We start from the raw sequence: 17913 nt of genomic DNA on the forward strand, positions 1-17913 counted from the left end.
CCATACGCTATCTGACTATCCCTCCATAGGGCCTAAAGGCAAAACTCCAGAGGCTTGGAGTTCTGAGGCATAGAAATTCACAGACTTGGTACCAGCCCAAAGAGATACTGTCTCTGTCCTCCTGCAGTTCAAAATCCAGCTTGAGAATATGAACTTAGTTCACATGAAAAGACTGAGAATAACATACTAAATCCCTAATTAAGTAACAGATTATAAATTAGCAAATAATATTTCAGGAGTCCAATACGGAGGGGAGGACAAAAAACTAGGAGACACCTTGACTATACCACTTAATACCTCCAGATGCAGTTTCTTGGATTGGAGAAGCAGAAAGAGTAGTGAGGGAAAGTATTAAAATAGATCATTTTTAGGAAAGTTTCCAGTTGGAAGAAGATGATTTTTGGAGAATACTATGGTAAAGTGTTATCAAAAAGAGATTTGTGAATGGCCTTAAAAGTGAAAAGTAGGATTTTGACAGTGGGAAGAAACTGGAAAAACAGATAACGGTTTTTAAAAAAGATAAAAGCATGGTATCTTCACTAGATAATGAATCCAGTATGAATATCAAGTGAAAATTGGGAAATAATGATAAATATATTTGGTTTTTTTGGGTTTTTTTTTTTTTTTTTGTCTTTTTGCTATTTCTTGGGCCGCTGCCACGGCGTATAGAGGTTCCCAGGCTAGGGGTCTAATCGGAGCTGCAGCCCCCGGCCTACGCCAGAGCCACAGCAACGTGGGATCCGAGCCACGTCTGCAACCTACACCACAGCTCATGGCAACGCCGGATCGTTAACCCACTGAGCAAGGGCAGGGATCGAACCCGCAACCTCATGGTTCCTAGTCGAATTCGTTAACCACTGCGCCACGACGGGAACTCCTGATAAATATATTTGGAAATAGGGAAGACATGGGAATTCTCTAAATAGGGCAGTGAAATTAGACAGGTGTCATCAGAGCAGAGCAGTTTCTCAATCTTAACTCTATTGATGTTTGGGGCCAAATAGCTCTCTCTTGCGGAGGGGGCATGCTGTGTATTATCAGATGTTTTAGCAGCAAGCCTGGTAAAACTCACAGGATGCCAGTAGCACCCACCACCCATGACAAAAATGTCTCCGGATATTACCATAGAGGGGGGTAAGGATAAGAAGGCAAAAAAAAAAAAAAAAAAAAAAAAGTTGAAAGTCACAAGACTTGAGAAAGAATAGTATGGAAAGATGAGGCAAGAAAACAATTTAAGAGGCAATTATAGCTATTTCATTCTGTGAGGTGTGCCCAGACCAGGAGTTGCAACACACAACAAATAGTGAAGAAGCCAGGAGGAGGTATGGTGAACAGAAGCACACAAGTACCAGCTACAGGGGGAGCACCCCTCAGCCTCAGACAGCTGTGGCTGCCATGTGGAAAGGCTAATCCAGGGTCTCCAGACCTCCTCCTGACTCGACCTCACCCCAAAAGAAATAAAGTCCAGACTTTCAAGTAAAATTTCCTGATTTTAAAAACATAGGACTTCGTTCAAGTCTTCTGAAAAATAATAAGCAGACTGAATCTTACCCTCAAGCTGCCAGAGATCAACGGCCTAGATCTAAGGCGAGGATAGTCTGAGGGGACATTTAGGAGAATTGACAGATCCTGATCAACCAAACCAACTGTAAAAATTTTAGTGATGAGAAGAGGTGGCAAAAGTGAACTTGAATAAGTATTACATGATATGAAGGAACATTACTATTGAGTGTGACAACTGTCTTAAGATTATGTTTCTAAAAGGCCTTATCTGTTTGTGATATTTAATTACACACACACACACACACACACACACACGCTTTCCACTATAATGGGTGAAACTTGACAAATCTGAACATCAAGAATAAATAAGAGAAACGAGGAAAAGTAAGCAGAATTTTGAATTTGAGTAAGTAATTGAAGAACATCACCAAAGAGATGGCACCACTAAACTTACTATTAGTTCCTTTGGGTTCTCCTGGAAAAAGTTGTCTTTATATGTTAACATGCTAAAACTTATTTTCTAGAATTCATTGACAGTCTGCACTTTTATCAGAACACAAGAATTAATTCTACACATTTTATGTTCCACTTTAATACTAATTAGAACTATATCATTTAACAAATTTAGTTAGTTAGTAGCATTTATTGAGCAATTCTTGTTTGCAGACCCTGTGCTGAGCCTTTTATTGGTATTATCACATTTAATCCTCAAATTGACCCTAGGAGGCAATTACCATTATAAAGAAACTATGATTCAGAGAGATTAAGTAACTTATTCCCAGGACAATCAGCAAATAAGTGGCAGAGATGAGATTTAAATTCAGGCTGTCTTATTCTAAAATCCCATCCTCCTAGCCATTGTATCCTATACTGCCTTCCATCTTCCATAATCAGCACGCAAGCAAATTATGAACATCTGCTCTTAATTCATGTATCCCAGTAAGCCAGGCAAGCTCATACATATCTTTAACTCACATTTAGAGGTATCCAGCTCCCTTCCTGTATGGTGTACCTGCTCTGGCTATATCTAGAAAGCAAATATTCCATTCTGGCCTTTGCAGTTGCCCTAATGTCTGAAAAGCAAACTAATGTCTTCCTCAAATTCTTAATAATATATTCAGGATGAAAGTGGGACCAATACAGCTTTCCAAATAATTCAAAGCACAATGAACTTGCACCTCAATTTATCAGTAACACCAAGAAATGTGAAGCACCCGCTTACACCAAAGAACATATCCGTAGCTGGCACCACAGAGTCAGGGTCTAGGTTTCTGAACCTCTGCTGATCACCATGACAACCAGCTAATTCCTTCTAACCAAATGACAAAGCAAGTCCAGCAATACATACTGTCTTAGTGTGCATGTCCCACAGGACCTACGCACACTGGACTGCAGCCTGGGAAGCAGGCATGGTGAGAATGACTGGGATGTGCAGGTGGTTCATATGAAATGCTATACCATCAATTGGCACCATCCAGGTAAATAAATTTCTTGTACGAAATTATTCAAACCCATATTTCTACGGGCATGTCCAATTTTACTTAAAGAAACTTCTTTTCTGCCAGCAGTTGAGGCAGTGGTACTTTCTGGTATTTTTGAATTAATTCCCTGAACCTATTCAAATCACCTATTGTATAATTTTCTAACATGCTTGTGAGCAATTTCATCTCCTACCCTCCACTTAACCTCCATCTCCCATCAGCTCTATATTCTGAAAAAGATGCATTTTTCAAAAGGATTTTCTATAATTCAGATATGCTTTAAACTCATTCAAATATGAATTATTCTGACACTTTTAAGTCATACCTTGCATCATCAAAGAATTTAAATCCAATTTTAGAAAAGGAGATATAACTATCAGTTAAATGTGAATTATAGACACTTCTTAAGTTTATAGTATGGTTTAAAATAAGCTCCTTAGTTTATCTTTTACCTCAACCTAAAAAAATCTTACCTACCCACTCAGCTATAAATTGGTGCTGTTTTTACTGATGTCGTAGAGCCATTCAATAACCTGTTATGGAGAAGGTGGGCTTGGCTATTTAGGATTATATGCCCTACAGAAAAAAAACTCTATGCTTATACTTGAGAGATATTAGTGTATCAAGTACTTTATAATAACACAAAGGTTAATCATTTTAATACAACATATTTTTCTTTAAACTAACCTACTCTACAGGAGAAACATCTGATAATGTTTACTTGCTTATTCACTAAATCACAGTTAATCTCCAAAAACAACATCCAGACAAAATGGTTATTTTTGATAATCTTACACTTGAAAAAGTAACAACTGTATGTTTTCAAAATTAAGCCACCCTCTTCCCCATCCAATTATCTTCTTTGAACTGCTTCCTTCGATTTACATAAAATCCCTCTATAGGAAAAATAGCCAAAAAAAAAAGAGAGAAAAAAACACTGGGCACTACTACCACCTTCTCCAAGGTCTGGGTCAAAGACCATACACCACTTATTTGATATGCACCATTCTAGAGGTGCAAACACATGCAGAATAAATGTTACTGTGACAATGATCTGAGCAATATATTATTTGATATATCAGATAAAAAAGTATTTCTACTCTGTTCTCGAGTCTTAATAGTTACCTCTGTTGGAGTTCCCTTGTGGCTTAGCGGGTTACAAATTTGCTAGCATCCATAAGGATGCAGGTTCAATCCCTGACCTTGCTCAGTGGGTTAAGGATCTGGTGTTGCCATGAGCTGTGGTGTACGTCGCATATGCAGTTCGGATCCTGAGTTGCTGTGGCTATGGAATAGGCTGGCAGCTGCAGCTCTAATTCAACCCTTAGCCTGGGAACCTTCGTATGCCACAGGTACAGCCCTAAAAACTTAAAAAAAAATTTACCTCTGTAGCTAGCAAATATAAATACACAATGCATACAAATACTTTTCTCCATGAGCTAAATTTCTGTTTATTTACTATGTTTCTAGTTTATTAAATTCAATCATATTTTTAAAATATTTAATGACTCTAAAAAGTAGATGTAGGTGTTTTGATAAGAGTTTCAGGAACAATTTGGAGGAGGACTTCTGGTTTTTAAATAGCATATTTCATTACAAAAATTATTTAATTTCTAAAGAGTTACCAAAGCATCATTTTTGTTAATCAATAGGACTTAAACAGTCAGGACTGAAACAGAGTAAAATAAACTTATTTTTTAAAACAGCTTACAATGTGTAAATATATTAAAGAGCATATGATTCTTCTCAGAAGATTGAAAGAGCTTCATATAAACACCAGATTGTTTTCTCCTCTCACATTAAAACACTTGGAATATTTTTAAATGTAAATTTAATTCTAGTCAGTCTTGGCCTTACCTTCTTACCTCTAAATCAAAAGTTAATTAGGAAAAAAAAATATCAAAGCCTAAATCCAGGTCCTGTTAGAATAACTAGAATACTAAAATACAAAACAACTTTGTATCTATGCTTCCTTTGGCCTAACAAATGTATTAACAGTAAATTCCCTCCAGACCTCTTTTCTAATTCCTGCAGCACTCTGTCTCCATTGCATACCCTGACATTTAGAATTCAAGAACCATCAAATAAGAGAGCTAAAGAGATCATAAGATATAAAGAAGTCTCAAGAGACAAGGTAATTGGCTCAAGGTTGATGAGTGGAAGGGTCAGAACTTAGATGGAGGTTTCAGAGGCCCAGAGGTTGATGCTCTTTCCCATAGGCCAGGTTTCACCATAAAAGCTGCTTTGATTTGTTCAGTTTTACATATGCATTATTTTCCCTGCAAGAATCTTAGAATTTCAATGTGGAACAGGAACTGAGCCTGATACATTTTGTTTGTCATGTGTTTTCTATTCTTTCTTCATTGAAAACAACTCAGAACATAGATCAGCCGATCAATAAATGCTCATTGAATTAAATTTTGAAATATTGTCATACATCAGAATATTACGCAACAGGAACTATTCTTAGCAAGGATTTGTATCTAAAAGTTATACTACCTGTTAAATACTGCTAGAAAAAAATATGTTCTGGAAGAATTTTTTAAGTTAATTAAATAAATTTATTTAAATGTAACATTCATTAAAGCAAATGTAAATTACTACTCAAAATCAAGAATTAAAGCAATACTGAAAGAGTTATGAGCAAAAATGCCTAAAAATTTACCCATTAAATGAAATAAATGGCTAGGGTTATGGTGATGGGTCGCTATGAAAACATAAAAACATATAATCCACCTAAGTCTAGAGAAAACACTGTTGAGTTCTCTACTATTCACACGCAATACTTCTGACCCCATACGTGTGTTTTTTTCCCACGCCTGCCAATTCTGCCACACCAGCTAGGTGTCCTATAAGTCCACTCAATTCCACCAGAATTAGCACCGACCCCACAGGTAACAGGCTCAGCCCCACAAGACTGCCCATAACAAGCAGTTGGTCTTCAGGTTACCACAACTTCTGTCTGACCTGGTTACAAATCAAAGGTCCCCAAAACCCCATTGTGAGGTTCAGTAATTTGTTAGAGTGGCTCACAGACCAAGGAAAACAGCTGCCTTACTATTGCCAATTAATTACAGAAGATATTTTAAAGGATACAAATGAACAGCCAGATGAAGAGATATATACAGCAAGGGCTGAAAGGGTCCACAAGGCAGGACCTGTCCCCATGGAGTTGGGGTGCACCACCTTCCTGGCTTGTGGATACATTCACTGATCCAGAAGCTCGCCAAACCCTGTATTTTAGGGATTTCTACAGAGGTTTCATCACATAGGCATAATGGGTTAACAACTTATTTCGAAACCCTCTCCTTCTCCAGAAAATGGAGGGTAGGGCTGAAAGTTCCAAGCTTACAATCATGGCTTGGTCTTTCTAGTAACCAGCTCCCATCCAAGAGCCCACCAAGAATTGTTTCATTAGGATAAAAGATTCTCCTATCATCCAGGAAATTCCAAGGGATATAGGAACTCAGTGTCAGGCACTCCTATTACTCAGGAAATTACAAGGGTTTTAGAGGCTCTGTGTCAGGAACCAGGTTCAAAAGCCAAAATACTAGCAAAAATGGAGGAGAGAGGCCAAAATATATTTCACAGCCTACTAATACTTATCTACTCAAGGATTTCATACGCTCCAGCCCTGAAGAAAAAAGAGCTGGTTGTATAAAAGGCAGTGGTGAGAAGTGAGGAGTGGGATGAAACAGTGGAAAAGGAAAAGCTGAGCAAGGACACATAACCCCAAGGATGTGCCAGGAATGCGAGTCTCTCACTTAAGTCGGAGTAGAGTAAGAACTCGAAGTCTCTACTTTGTAAGTCTGTTCCTTACTTTGCTTTGGTGGTTTTCCAGTTTGGGTTTTGTTTTGCCCTTGGTTACCTAGTAAAGTCTAAAAAATTCCAACACTGTTTAAACTAAACTAAGAAGAAAAGGAGAGTTGTCCCTCTCTAGACGTAGCCTACAGGAATTTCAGAAGCTCTGGATGAGCAAGGCGCTCTGGTCAGAGTTGTGGTGCCAGCTGGAGGCTGGAAAGACCTAGCCAGGCTAGCACAGGAGACGGAGACCTCAGAAGACAAGGAGCCTCAGAGCTGGCCTGGGCATGACTGGAAAATCCCATTGGAGGACCTGTTTGCCTTCTGCATAACAGCAAGTAAGAGTTCCCCAATGATTGAATTAAAGAGGTCATTTTAGTCTACCTGCAAACTGTTAGCCAGTTTCTTCCCCCGCCCAAAATTTTTAATTCTGTATTTACTTTTTTTTTTTTTTTTTTGGCATGTGAAAATAGCTGCTGGTGTTGACCCAGCAAGAAAAAGATTAAATATTTAAAGAACCAGTTTGAGAATACATTTAAAAATTCTCAAAGTGACCAGCTCCCTTTCTAGCCATGTATGTAGCACAAGTAATTAGCATCCTAAGGACCCATAAAAGTTATAGCTTCAAACCAATAAAACAGACTAATCAATGACAGAGCCTTGCTGATGGGACACTGGTTCTGTGTTGGGGCTCTCCAGTCACTGGAATTAAGATGCAGAGTTTCTGAGGCTTTTCCTGAACTATGTCCCAGAATCAGGAACCTGTGACTGCCAGGTTTCCACACACTTCTTCCACTTGCTGCTGTGCCTGCAGACTGAAGCTGTGTGGCATGATGGATTTTCAGTGTCTCCTTAGTGTCCCTGAGCATCTGAGACTGACTGGGGCTGGTGATGACAGTGATAAAAATTGTGTGCCTGCAAGTTCCTTCCTGCCATAAGAATCTTTACCGTATGATGTCCACAGCATTAGTAGAGCAGAACCACAGTATTTCAATCAGAGGTAAATCCCTTCTCTTTCTCGTTAGAAAAAAACTTTAAAAACAGGCAGTAACTAGAAAAATAAACATAATTTTATATATATAATATTTATATATATATAATATATATATAACTTCTACTGTACATGGGTCACTTTGCTGTACAGCAGAAATTGGCAGAGCACTGCAAATCAATGATAATGGACAAAATAAATATCATAAAAAAGAAATAAAAAATAAATTAAAAAAATTGATAATGTAACCCTAAAGTAAATGAGTATATGATCAGTTAATGCAATACCACCAAGAGGTCTTATGTATCCAAAATAATAAAAGCAATATTAAAATCAATGTAACAAATAAGATTATTTTTCTTTTTTTTTTTTTTTTTTTTGCTTTTTGGGGCCACACCCATGGCATATGGAAGTTCCCAGGTTAGGGGTCAAATCGGAGCCAAAACTGCCAGCCTACGCCACAGCAACATGGGATCCGAGCTGCATCTGTGACCTACACCACAGCTCACAGTAACGCTGGATCCCTGACCCTCTGAGGAAGGCCAGGGATTGAACCTACATCTTCATGGATCCTAGTCTGATTTGTTTCCACTGCACCACAACGGGAACTCTACAAATGAGATTTAATTATAACTCTAGCACATTTTAGAACCTCAACCCCATGTTTGTTAGAAGCACTTTTCCTGACCATTTAGCCCCCTCATTTTAGCTGTTATGTCCTCCAAAAATCTTAATTGTATTAAAAGGTTTATAGAATATATTACTAGTAATAAGCATGTTCTTTGAATTTTATTGAAATTAAAATGTGAGTTTTTCCATTTCTAGTGGAGATTTTGATTATAAAGCAAAGATTGTCTACTCACTATTCATTTAGTTTTCTCCATAATCAGACAAAATTTAATTCAACTCTATACAAACTAAACTTTAAGCCAAAATTTTTGTAGCAGAATGTAAATAGTAAACAAAATATATTTCCACACTAACAAATTAAGCATTTTCTCACATAATCACATCTTTTTAAAGAAATAAATGTAAAGGGGGAGATATACCCATATTTCAATGGGAATAAAAAAAATGATTGTTATTTTCCCAAAACTGCTACAGTATGCTACAAACACAATCAAGGCCTGAAAAAATACTTATGAATTAGTCTAGTAACTTAGTAGGTGAATGCACTAACCTGAATTAGTTTTTTTTAATGAAGAGATTTATATTTCAAAATAAATTTAAATTATTAACAGAAGTTAATTTCTTTCTTATAATACACAAAAGGAAATATGATACTGAAATCTTCATCTGAGTATAGAAATAACATATCTCTATTCTTTGAATTTTGTTTTAAATAAAGTTATTCTGAATGGGAAACAGTAAAACTTATTTGAAGCTTCCGTATTTTTAAATTACAAACAGTATATGTTGAAGGAGCATTCTTGTGACACAGTTAATAGAGTAGTAATGAATTCAGCAGCTTTATTTCCAAACACAGGTTGCAAAATAAAAACCTTAAGATAGTAAGTAGCAAGTCAACTATACTTCAATTAAAAAAAATAGTAAGTAGCAATAAGCACAACAAATCACAATACACTATTTATAATTCTACTCCTTTGGATAACTAGTTCTTGGCTAACTAAAATCTCAATAGAGGAGTTCCTGTTTTGGCTCAGAATGCTAACTAGACACGTACTTTCATTGCACTCATGATAAAAAATGACCTATGCCACAACTTGCAGCAATGCTGGATCCTTAACCTAAGGGTTAAGAACCCAACTAGTATCCATGAGGATGTGGGTTTAATCCCTGGCCTCCCTCAGTCAGTTAAGGATCCAGCATTACTGCAAGTTGTGGCATAGGTCGCAGATGTGGCTCGGATCCAGCATTGCTGTGGCTGTGGTATAGCTGGCAGATGCAGCTCTGATTTGACCCCTACCCTGGGAATTTCCACATGCCACAGGCATGGCCCTAAAAAAACTCAATAGTTCTGAAAATCAGTTCTGTTAAGTTTAGTGAAGCAAATCATATCACAAGAAATGCAATCAAGTAAAATGTAAAAAAAAGTATCTGTCACTTTAAAAGTCACCAATTCCTCAGTTTAGCCTGTTTTATAGCAATGGTTAAAGAATAAAAATACTCGTTGATAAATGTGCTAATTACTTCCTCCTAGGAATTAAGCCACAAATTCATAACCAAGTTTCTAGACCACATTTCTAGAACACACAGAAGCACTAAAGAAGAAATACACATCTCCTTTCCAACCAGCCATGGGAGTGTTTTATTCATTTTTTATCATGAGTACACTGAAAGTACGTGTCCAGTTAGCATCAAGCACTGGGTTTAAAAAGATGTAACAGGAAAGCTCTATGTTTGAATTTAAAATGCCACAGGAATCACCAGCAAAGTCTAAAATGAAAAACAGCCCTTTCAAATGCCCAGAGCCAGCTGCTACTGTCCAGAATCTGGCTTTCCAAGACAGCAGCAAATCTGCATGAGACATCACTTAAGTGGGAACATCACTTCCTAAGGCAAGGGTCAGCAAAGGGTTTCTGTAACAGGGCCAGAGAGTAGATAATGTAGAATTTGCAGGACATATAGCCTCTATGGCAACTATTCAACTCTACCTGGTAGCATAAAAGCTGCCATAGATAATAAGTTAATGAATGAATGTGGCTGTGAGCCAGTAAAACTTTATGGATCCTGAGGATGAGATTTCATATAACTTTCACATGTTACAGTGTGTTATTTTTCTTTTAATACTTTTCAGCCATTTGAAAATATAAAAACCATCATTTAGCTCACTGGCCATACAAAAGCAGGTAGCTGTTTATAGTCTACCAGATATGGCCCATGGGCCACAGTTTGTCACCCCTGCCAGGGACCCAGCTTTCCTTCAGCCCCTGATTATCCCTTTCCCCTCCATTTACATAAACCTACAAATCAGTGCTCTTTCACAAAGCATCCTTTTTGCTCATTAGATCTCTGATGTCCTGTCTCTATTACTTTCCCATAAGTGCCAAAAGTCCAACAAAACAATAAAGGGGTCCAGAAAGACATGGAGTGTGGCCCGAAAAAGAAAACACAAGCCCTTCTCTCACTGCGTTCGGCTATCTCCTCTTCTACAAGCAATACAACTATTCCAAATGAAAAGAAGGATCATGGTATTCAACCACCTGAAAGTATTTCTGTAGGTATGCTTTTATAATGAGCAGAAAATATAACTTATGGAGAAGAGATGCCAACAACCTGTTCAGAAACAAGGCCTTGCCTGATCTTTCTCTGATAAGTTTCTTAATCATGTTAGTATATGGGTCCCAAGGTAGAGGAAGCTCAGTGAATCTAGTTAAAACACTGGGAAAAGGAGCAGTTGGCAATCTCACTGACTGCATGCCACTTTTCATAACTCTCTGGGTTGGCCTGAAACTCAACAAACATAAACTCAGAATCTTCTCTGTGTTAAAAAAATAGGGAAAGTACTGTGAGGAGCACAAAAACAAATAAGACTCAATCTTGTACTCCAAAGAAATGTATAATTTATTAAACATAAGCACAAATCATACAAAGCAGGTATGATCTGTATAAACAACTGCATTAAGAAGTCAGAAAGAGAGCCAAACAAAAGACAGTAAGGAGAATAATTTCTTAGGAGCTAGATTTAAATAAAGAATTGAATTTCAAGGAGAAGAGGCAGACACAAATTTGAGAGAGCTGTATATGTAGATTTAGAATTGCAGAATATGCAGATTCTCAGTTCCACTAGTCATTATTAAATTGTTTTCCAAAGGTGCTGTGCTTCCATTAACAGTTTGAGACCTCTCATTCTCACAACCGTTGGTATACTTTTAAAATGCTTTAGTCAACATGATGGGTAGAAAAGGGTATCTTAATTTAATTTTCATTTCTGGTCCTCACATTCTCTAGAGTTGTTTCGAATGTCTATTTTTATAATATGAAAGACAGGCAGAGACTGGTTGTTTCATGTGGCTAGAGACCAGGACATAGAAGGTACACAGAGGACAAGACTTCCTCTCTTCTTCCCAAGGTTTCCCTAGGACCTTGGACTTTTCCTCTCCACCCTGTAAATTGCCAGTTTGCATCAACAGATAGGGAGAAATCTTTTCTTTCCTCCTTGAATGTGCCAGGGCAAATTAAAGAGTTTACAAATGAACATGGTTGAAAAACACCAGTCTGAACAGAAACATCTGAAACCATTTCCTCCATTTTTGCCTCAAACTTGGTTTCCACCCAATTTGGATTATGGAATAGTTAAGGTACCTTAAAAAACACAAAATGTTGATCCAGGTCTAGAGACCTGGTCACAATTGTTTGGCAGGAATACATTCAATCTTTTCCTTCTCTTACTGAAAAGACAAAAAAGCGCAGGAGACATAATCAGGTTACGAATTTGATTTGCTGACACTCATTAGGAGGGTTTTGCCTCGAAAGCTCCCACAGAAATAAAATTTTGAGGAAAAATTCCTATAAAAGATTCTAGGAGAAAAAGATTGTTTTTAACTAAATTCTTGTTTAGAATCTTTCCATGCTAAGTCTATTCCACGCTAAGAATAAAGTGGCAATCAAAAAGGAATGAACATAATTCATAGAATAGCAGAACTCTCAGTGAAAAGAACAAAAAGTAGTGTTCTTAACTCTGATTAATATATAGCATCAAAGCTAGGAAAAACTATATTCCAAAATTGATGAATGTGAACCAAACAGCACATTCCCTAGGCCAGTGGAAAAATGGAAAATTACTATAAATATACGCCTATTTAAAAATATAAAAATAAAGAGTTGCTATTATCAATCCAGTAACACTATAATGCCACACTGCCTCAAATATATTTGTCTAATCCAGCAGTTTTTCCAAACCTGGGTAATTGTGTTCCTCAGGAGACATATGGCTGTTTTTCATTTTGAGACATTTCTAATTTTCACACCTGGAGGAGGTACACCTGGCACCTAGTGGGTAGAGGTCAAGGATGCTGCTAAACATTGTACAATGGAGTTCTCTTGTGGCACAGAGGGTTAAGGATCCAGCATTGTCACTGCAGGTGCTCAGGGTGCTGCTGTGGCATGGGTTCAATCCCTGGTCCAGGAAGTTCCACAAGCCTTGGGCACAGCCAACAATTAAAACAAACAAAAAAACCAACCAAAAAATAACATGGTATAAGTCACTGGACAGTCTCCAAAAATAAATAATTATCTGGCTCAAAATCTAAATAGCCACAAAACCCTGGCCTAATCTATTTCTTCATAGCTAGCTTGGACATGGTGACAAACATAGGGGGTTGGAAATGACAAGAACTGTTAAAGACCTCTTACTAAGCCAGCTAGACAACTTAAGAGTTCTAAAGTTTGCTTGCTATTTACACAGATAAAGAAAAGTTTGTAATTTAGCAAGTTTTGGCTATAATATTTTAGAAAGAAAATGGAACACAGTCCCTGTTTCTCATATTATCAAGCACTGTGCCACCTATATTTACTATCTTATCACACCTATCTATACAACAGTTCATAATCAAACTGGCTACTGCTGGCTCCATCTATAACAAATTAATACTTTTCTGCATTTAGGTGATATATGAATTCCCCGTGCTATCTCAGCAAAACAAGTGCTCAGATTTCAGCAGCAAGTTTTATATGGTCATTTTTCTGAGGAAGGCATTTGTATCTGAAATTCCCTTCTCTAATGTTACAATCCATTAAAACTTTATGTCCCCCCAACTCTATGAAACTTAAAAGTCAGGTTAGGAAAGGAAGATGATTTTGAATGTAAACTTAAACACATCTACAAAAAGATGACTTCTATTAAAAGTAAGGGCTGTTGGAGTTCCCACCTCACTGAGGAAGCAAGGGTTTAATTTCCCACCTGGCTAGCGCAGTGTCTTAAAGGATCCCACATAGGTCGCAGCTGCAACTGGGATTCAGTCCCTTGCCCAGAGAACTTCCATATACCAAGGGCGAGGCCATAAAGTTAAAAAAAAAAAAAAAAAAAAGTAAAGGTTGTTGATAATGAAGTGAAATAAAATACAAAGGCTGAAGAGGTACCTCTAAAAGTAGCAAAGCCCTTAGAGGTTATTTTATTTCCCAGTAAGTTTCCTCAGGTGTTTCAACAAACAAAGTCATTTTATTCTGGAGATTCTTTTCAATGTTTCCATTTCCAAGTTTGCTGAAGGCGTTTACGTGTCTATTTTCTCCATGTTACACTAAAAGAAAATTTTAAAGTTATGAAAAAAATTCAGTTCAAATTTCAAGGAACCACAAAGGGTTGAGAAACCCATTTTGAAGCCATCCACATATATCTGAGAGAAAGAAAAGTATCCTGTAACTGACAAAAATCTATCTGAATGCTGAAGTTTCTCCAGCTAACAAAGCAAGTACTGTTTGGCAGGAATGTAGAAAGATGGTCAACTTAGTCCACTGAAGTTTTCTGAAACACTTAACAGATGAAGACAAAACTATTGCTTACATGTATTAACTGGTTCTACACCAGATGTCAACTTCTGAATGTAAATTTTTATCCTGGCGCTTAAGTAAAATTCAAGCAGAAAGGCACCTATTTACTGCCCCCCTCAAAAAAGTAGCAAAATGATTTAACAACAACAACAACAACAACAAAAATACAGCGCAAGGACATTTAAATGCAAGATCTAATTTCAGAGAGCACAGAATTAGAACGCAAAATTGTAAAACTCTAAGGATATTTTACGTGCTGCAAACTGCAGCAAAGTATGTTTCGACCAACATGTGGTGAGATTCTCTTTAATCTTGCTAAATGTAAAACGTTTTGTTTTACATGAACTTGACTATTCACCGCAGTTCCAGCTTCTGAAAACATGAACCGATACCAGGCTTAGGGAAAGGGTAGCTAAGGGGAGAAGCTGTGGAGAGCTTCCCCTCCAAAGCCCCAAGGAGGAAAGCTGCAGGAGGTACTGGGTAGCCAAGCTGGCTTACTGAAAACAACCAAGGTTTTGAGCGTTGTTTTTGGCAGGAGGTAGGTGTTACCGGCTGCTTCCTAGGGCGCTGGAAGGAATGTGTCACCATCAATCAGAAAGTACACTGAGCCCGGTGTTTAGGTCACAGTGGGAGTACTGCCTTGTCCAACAGGGATAAGTCATGCCAACCCCCGCAAAGGAGGAGAAAGGCAAGTTGCAGGAAATGTGTTGGTACCCAACGACCTGCAAGACCCAAAGGAAACCCCGCTTCTGCAAAGAAAACTTTGTATGCTCTCGGGGTAATGAGAACTGCAAGAGCTTATCAGGGAGGATGCTCCCACACTTCCCCTCGGACCAGTACAGCCCGAGCGCAGTTCTGGGTAAGACCTCGGCGGTCCTAAGGAGGATGGACACCCACCCCACTCACCTCGGTGTCCTATGGAAGGTCAGGCTCCCACCAACTCGCCTCTGCGGGCCTGGGAGGGCGGGCCCACCTCCATCTATTCACCTGGCAGCCCCCACGCGAAGGGCGGGTGGATGAATGAACCACCCATCCCTCCGAGCCTCACGGACAAGACGGCCGGCGGGACTGCTCACCTGTGGGGATGATGGAGGGCTTTTCGGAGTCTGCACCCAGGCAGGAATTCCAGGGCTGGAGCACCAGCACCACGAGCAGCAGCAGCTGCTGCGGCCTTATAGTGCACCACCCCATCTTCGGCCCCTCCAGGGCCCGCGCGGGCTCCAGCACCCGCACCGCCTCGCAGCGATCCACTTCTCGCGAGAGCCGGGACCCCTGGTCCGCACTGGCAGACGAGTGCGGGCGGGAGCTGGCAGGCTGAGTGCGTGCTGAGGTCCCGCTGCCCGCAGTAGGAGTGGCGCGGAAGGCGGTGGAAAGTAAATGGTCTGGGAGGCGCAGAGCGGCGGACGCCCAGGGCGCCGCGGACAACTTATAGGCTCCCCGAGGGGGTGGTGTCGGGGCGGGCCGCGCCCCGGCTATTGGCCGCCGGCTGACCCGCCGCGCCTCTGCGTGCACCGTGCGGTTGCCTCCGCTCGCCTTCCCCAGCCCAGCGTCTGGGATTGTTTGCACAAGGCCGACCTATTTAAAGAGCCGTCGGCTGCTACGTGTGGAGCCTCACGCAGAGATTCGGGTTGGAACCGGGAAGTGTGTACTTAAGTTTGGGAGTGGGCCTGGGACAGGGGGAGGAGACGCCGGGAGTCTGGTCGCCGGGCGGCGCTCCGCGCTCCCTTCTCCAGACTCTCCCAGCACGCGGAGCTACCCAGTAGCTTCAGAGGGTGCAGATCTGCCCTTCTTTGGATTAAGATCCACCCCTCAGTGCCGAAGTGACTGTAGATCCGCCGCAATCTTGGAATGGGACCCCACCAGAGAAGGAACTAGGGAAATGGAACCTCCCTACTCCCAACCCACCTTGTTAACTCAGGGGCAAGTTTCCAAACCCTGTGAAAGGGAGGCTCTGTTCTTATTTTACTCTGTAAACCGAAAGTTTTTATTGTCCATTGAACATTTCTTCCTCCGCTGCCTGTGCCAGTAGCGTCCTAGACTCTCTCCAGTAATGGCTTGTAAATCCTGCGGAATCGGAGTCCAGCATGTGTAGCCTGGGGCTGTGCCTTACAAGAACTTCCTTCAGTCCACATGGAAAATTACTCCCAGAGATGTTGTCAGAGGCATCTCAGCTCCCTGGCGCGTCCTCGCCTGCTTCCAGTTTTGACTCATGTCTAAGTAAATTCTTTTAAATGTGTTATTTCTCATCCCATTTTAGCTAGCCCAGTGCTGAATCTGTCGGGGTGAGCGGGGGGCAAAAGCACAAATTAAGGCAAAAACCTAACAAAAACCTTTCTTCATATATTTCATGACATAAGAGAGAAAAAGAATCAGACTGAGGTATGGCAATATTCTATCATCTTCTACCTTTATCTTTCCGAAATGGAGGGGGAAAAAAACGATTTGAGCCAATATACTTTCCAACTCAGCCTTTGAAGTTAAAAAAGAAAATTATTGGAAAAGGTGTTCCCGTATGATCACATTTTGTCTGAAACTAGCATATCTAAATGAGTACCTAGTGGTCATACACACATTAAAAAACAGGTGGAGAAGTCTGCAAAGAAATGCTGCCTGGGATTTCCCACTGTAGCTCAGCAGGTTAAGAAAACCGACAGAGTGTCCCTGAGGATTCAGGTTCAATCTGTGGCCTCACTCAGTGGGTTAAGGATCAAGTGCTGCCTCACAGGTCATAGATGCAGCTCAGATCCCACTTTGCTGTAGTGTAAGCTGGCAGCTGCAGCTCTGATTCTACCCCTAACCTGAGAACTTCATATGCCACAAGAGCGACCCTAAAAAAATAAAAAATAAATAAATAAAAATAAAAAAGAAAGAAATGTTGCCTGGGTGTGACATTTTGGAAAAACAATCATCTCCTGTCCAGAATTAAGCCTGTTGTTACTGTGTTTGGAAGGTTTGGTCTCAGTGTTTTAAGAGGGAAATTGGAGAGAGTTCAGAGAAGAGCAACAAATAATTAAAGAAATGGAAAGTATGCCCTGTAAGAATGAAATAAGGTTTATTTAGCCTGAAGAAGAAAAGGCTAAGGAAGGGATTCCTTAATAACATCCTTCAGTGTCTAGCCAGTGCCACTCCATAAGGCTAGGCAGAAAACAGACAGCATCAATTCTCTGAATCTGAGGATTCTGCTGGGAATGGCTGGTCTTTTGCCTAAATCTCAGTCTCCACAATTCCAAATCTGTCTATTGCACCTGCGTTCTGCCAAACTCCTTGGGTCTGACTTTTCATTTCCCTCGTTGTCCAGTATTCTTCAAGAATTTGCCTGGTCAAACTATTACATTTAGAGTGGATTAAGTAACGAGGTCTAGCTATATAGCACAGGGAGCTATATATATCCAATCAGTTGTGATAGGACATGATAGAAAATAATATGAGAAAAAGGATGTATATATATGTATGTGTGTATGACTGGGTCACTTTGCTGTACAGCAGAAATTGAAAGAACATTGTAAATCAACTATAATTTTTTTAAAAATTATTTTTAAAAACTTGCATGTTTAGAATCTAGGTTTCTGACCCACCCTTTCCAATCCCCCTCTTACCCCCACGTATACTTACAGCCTCTCCACATCACAAGTGTTTGTGTGTTTCAGCTGCAAAGTCCACCAATAATTGCAGGTTACTATGACATTC

At 39.7% G+C, this 17913-nt stretch overlaps 1 protein-coding gene and 1 long non-coding RNA gene across 13 annotated transcripts in view; both read right to left on the reverse strand.

Moving 5' to 3' along the window:
* The window catches only part of PLOD2 (procollagen-lysine,2-oxoglutarate 5-dioxygenase 2), a 110176-nt gene extending 94549 nt beyond the window's left edge, over positions 1-15627 (reverse strand). For 10 of the 12 annotated variants that reach the window (XR_014824115.1, XR_014824114.1, XR_014824112.1 and 7 more), the window contains exon 1: positions 15303-15627. Coding sequence is in view for 2 of the 12 variants with exons in the window: in XM_021069587.2 (XP_020925246.1) it covers positions 15303-15417 (115 nt within the window). In the remaining 10 variants the exon portion in view is untranslated. Of the gene's footprint in view, positions 1-13818; positions 13977-15302 lie in introns of those variants that run through there. The other 2 variants (XM_084989995.1, XM_084989994.1) reach the window with 1 other exon arrangement.
* On the reverse strand, positions 9108-13976 carry LOC146397522 (uncharacterized). Its single transcript, XR_014824159.1, has 2 exons — positions 9950-13976; positions 9108-9499 (listed from the first exon to the last, which is right to left on the reverse strand). It is a non-coding gene; the product is annotated as an uncharacterized LOC146397522 (long non-coding RNA).
* Positions 15628-17913: the final 2286 nt, after the last annotated feature.

The sequence above is a fragment of the Sus scrofa genome, chromosome 13 (assembly GCF_054392235.1).
Source record: "Sus scrofa isolate SSC_HxYL_T2T_F1_AM1 chromosome 13, Sscrofa_HxYL_maternal_Yorkshire_Landrace_v2.0, whole genome shotgun sequence".
NCBI classification, from domain to species: domain Eukaryota; kingdom Metazoa; phylum Chordata; class Mammalia; order Artiodactyla; family Suidae; genus Sus; species Sus scrofa.